The 596-nt window shown below is 50.8% G+C and overlaps 1 protein-coding gene across 1 annotated transcript; it reads left to right on the plus strand.

Moving 5' to 3' along the window:
- Positions 1–210: 210 nt before the first annotated feature.
- On the plus strand, positions 211–590 carry PPTG_24080 (hypothetical protein; the record flags this gene model as incomplete). The annotated part of the gene is made up of 2 exons (XM_008915037.1): positions 211–532; positions 562–590. 2 exons carry the CDS (start codon positions 211–213, stop codon positions 588–590), a joined length of 351 nt encoding a protein of 116 aa, XP_008913285.1.
- Positions 591–596: the final 6 nt, after the last annotated feature.

The following is a 596-nucleotide window of genomic DNA, read 5'->3' on the forward strand; positions in this document are numbered from 1 at the left end:
CCTCATATCTTCTAGGCCAATGTCCTCTTCCCAAAGCCATTTTCGTGCCGTACTGAAACGCTCTGAATAGGCACTACGGTATAAACAACATTTTCGTGTGACTTCGGAAGCTAAAAATGGTGTATGTCTCGCTTGGCATCAGCTACGGCATACGAGTCCTCGGACGCAATGAACAGCATGTCCACGCTAATTCTAACGACGCAAGATGCGATGGCGGTGATAGGAACAGGAGTCGGCGGTAGTCCGATAAATTTCGTCACTCAAAACGTTTCCAGTGGTAGTGGTTCATCAGAAGAGAGTGACGGTGCAAACGATGTTGAAGTAGTCAAGTCCGGGTACCAAATCGTGGACGTCTCTGGAGCGCAAGCTTGCGGGGGCGAGGGCTTCAATTACTCGCGATTTTGGGTCGGACCAATACCCGACGGTAACACTACCAAGCTGAACTGCGTCCCCGGTTATCGTTGCGAGGTGGAAGAATCGAGTCCGATCTTCTGGTGCAAACAGTACGCACTGCCACTGAACGGCAAGTGTGGTGGGTATCTGTTTTACGCGCTTTTCAAGTGCATCGATGGTACGGCGTGTACCATTGACCCTGT

The sequence above is a fragment of the Phytophthora parasitica genome (genome assembly GCF_000247585.1).
Source record: "Phytophthora parasitica INRA-310 unplaced genomic scaffold supercont2.67, whole genome shotgun sequence".
Classification (NCBI taxonomy): domain Eukaryota; phylum Oomycota; class Peronosporomycetes; order Peronosporales; family Peronosporaceae; genus Phytophthora; species Phytophthora nicotianae.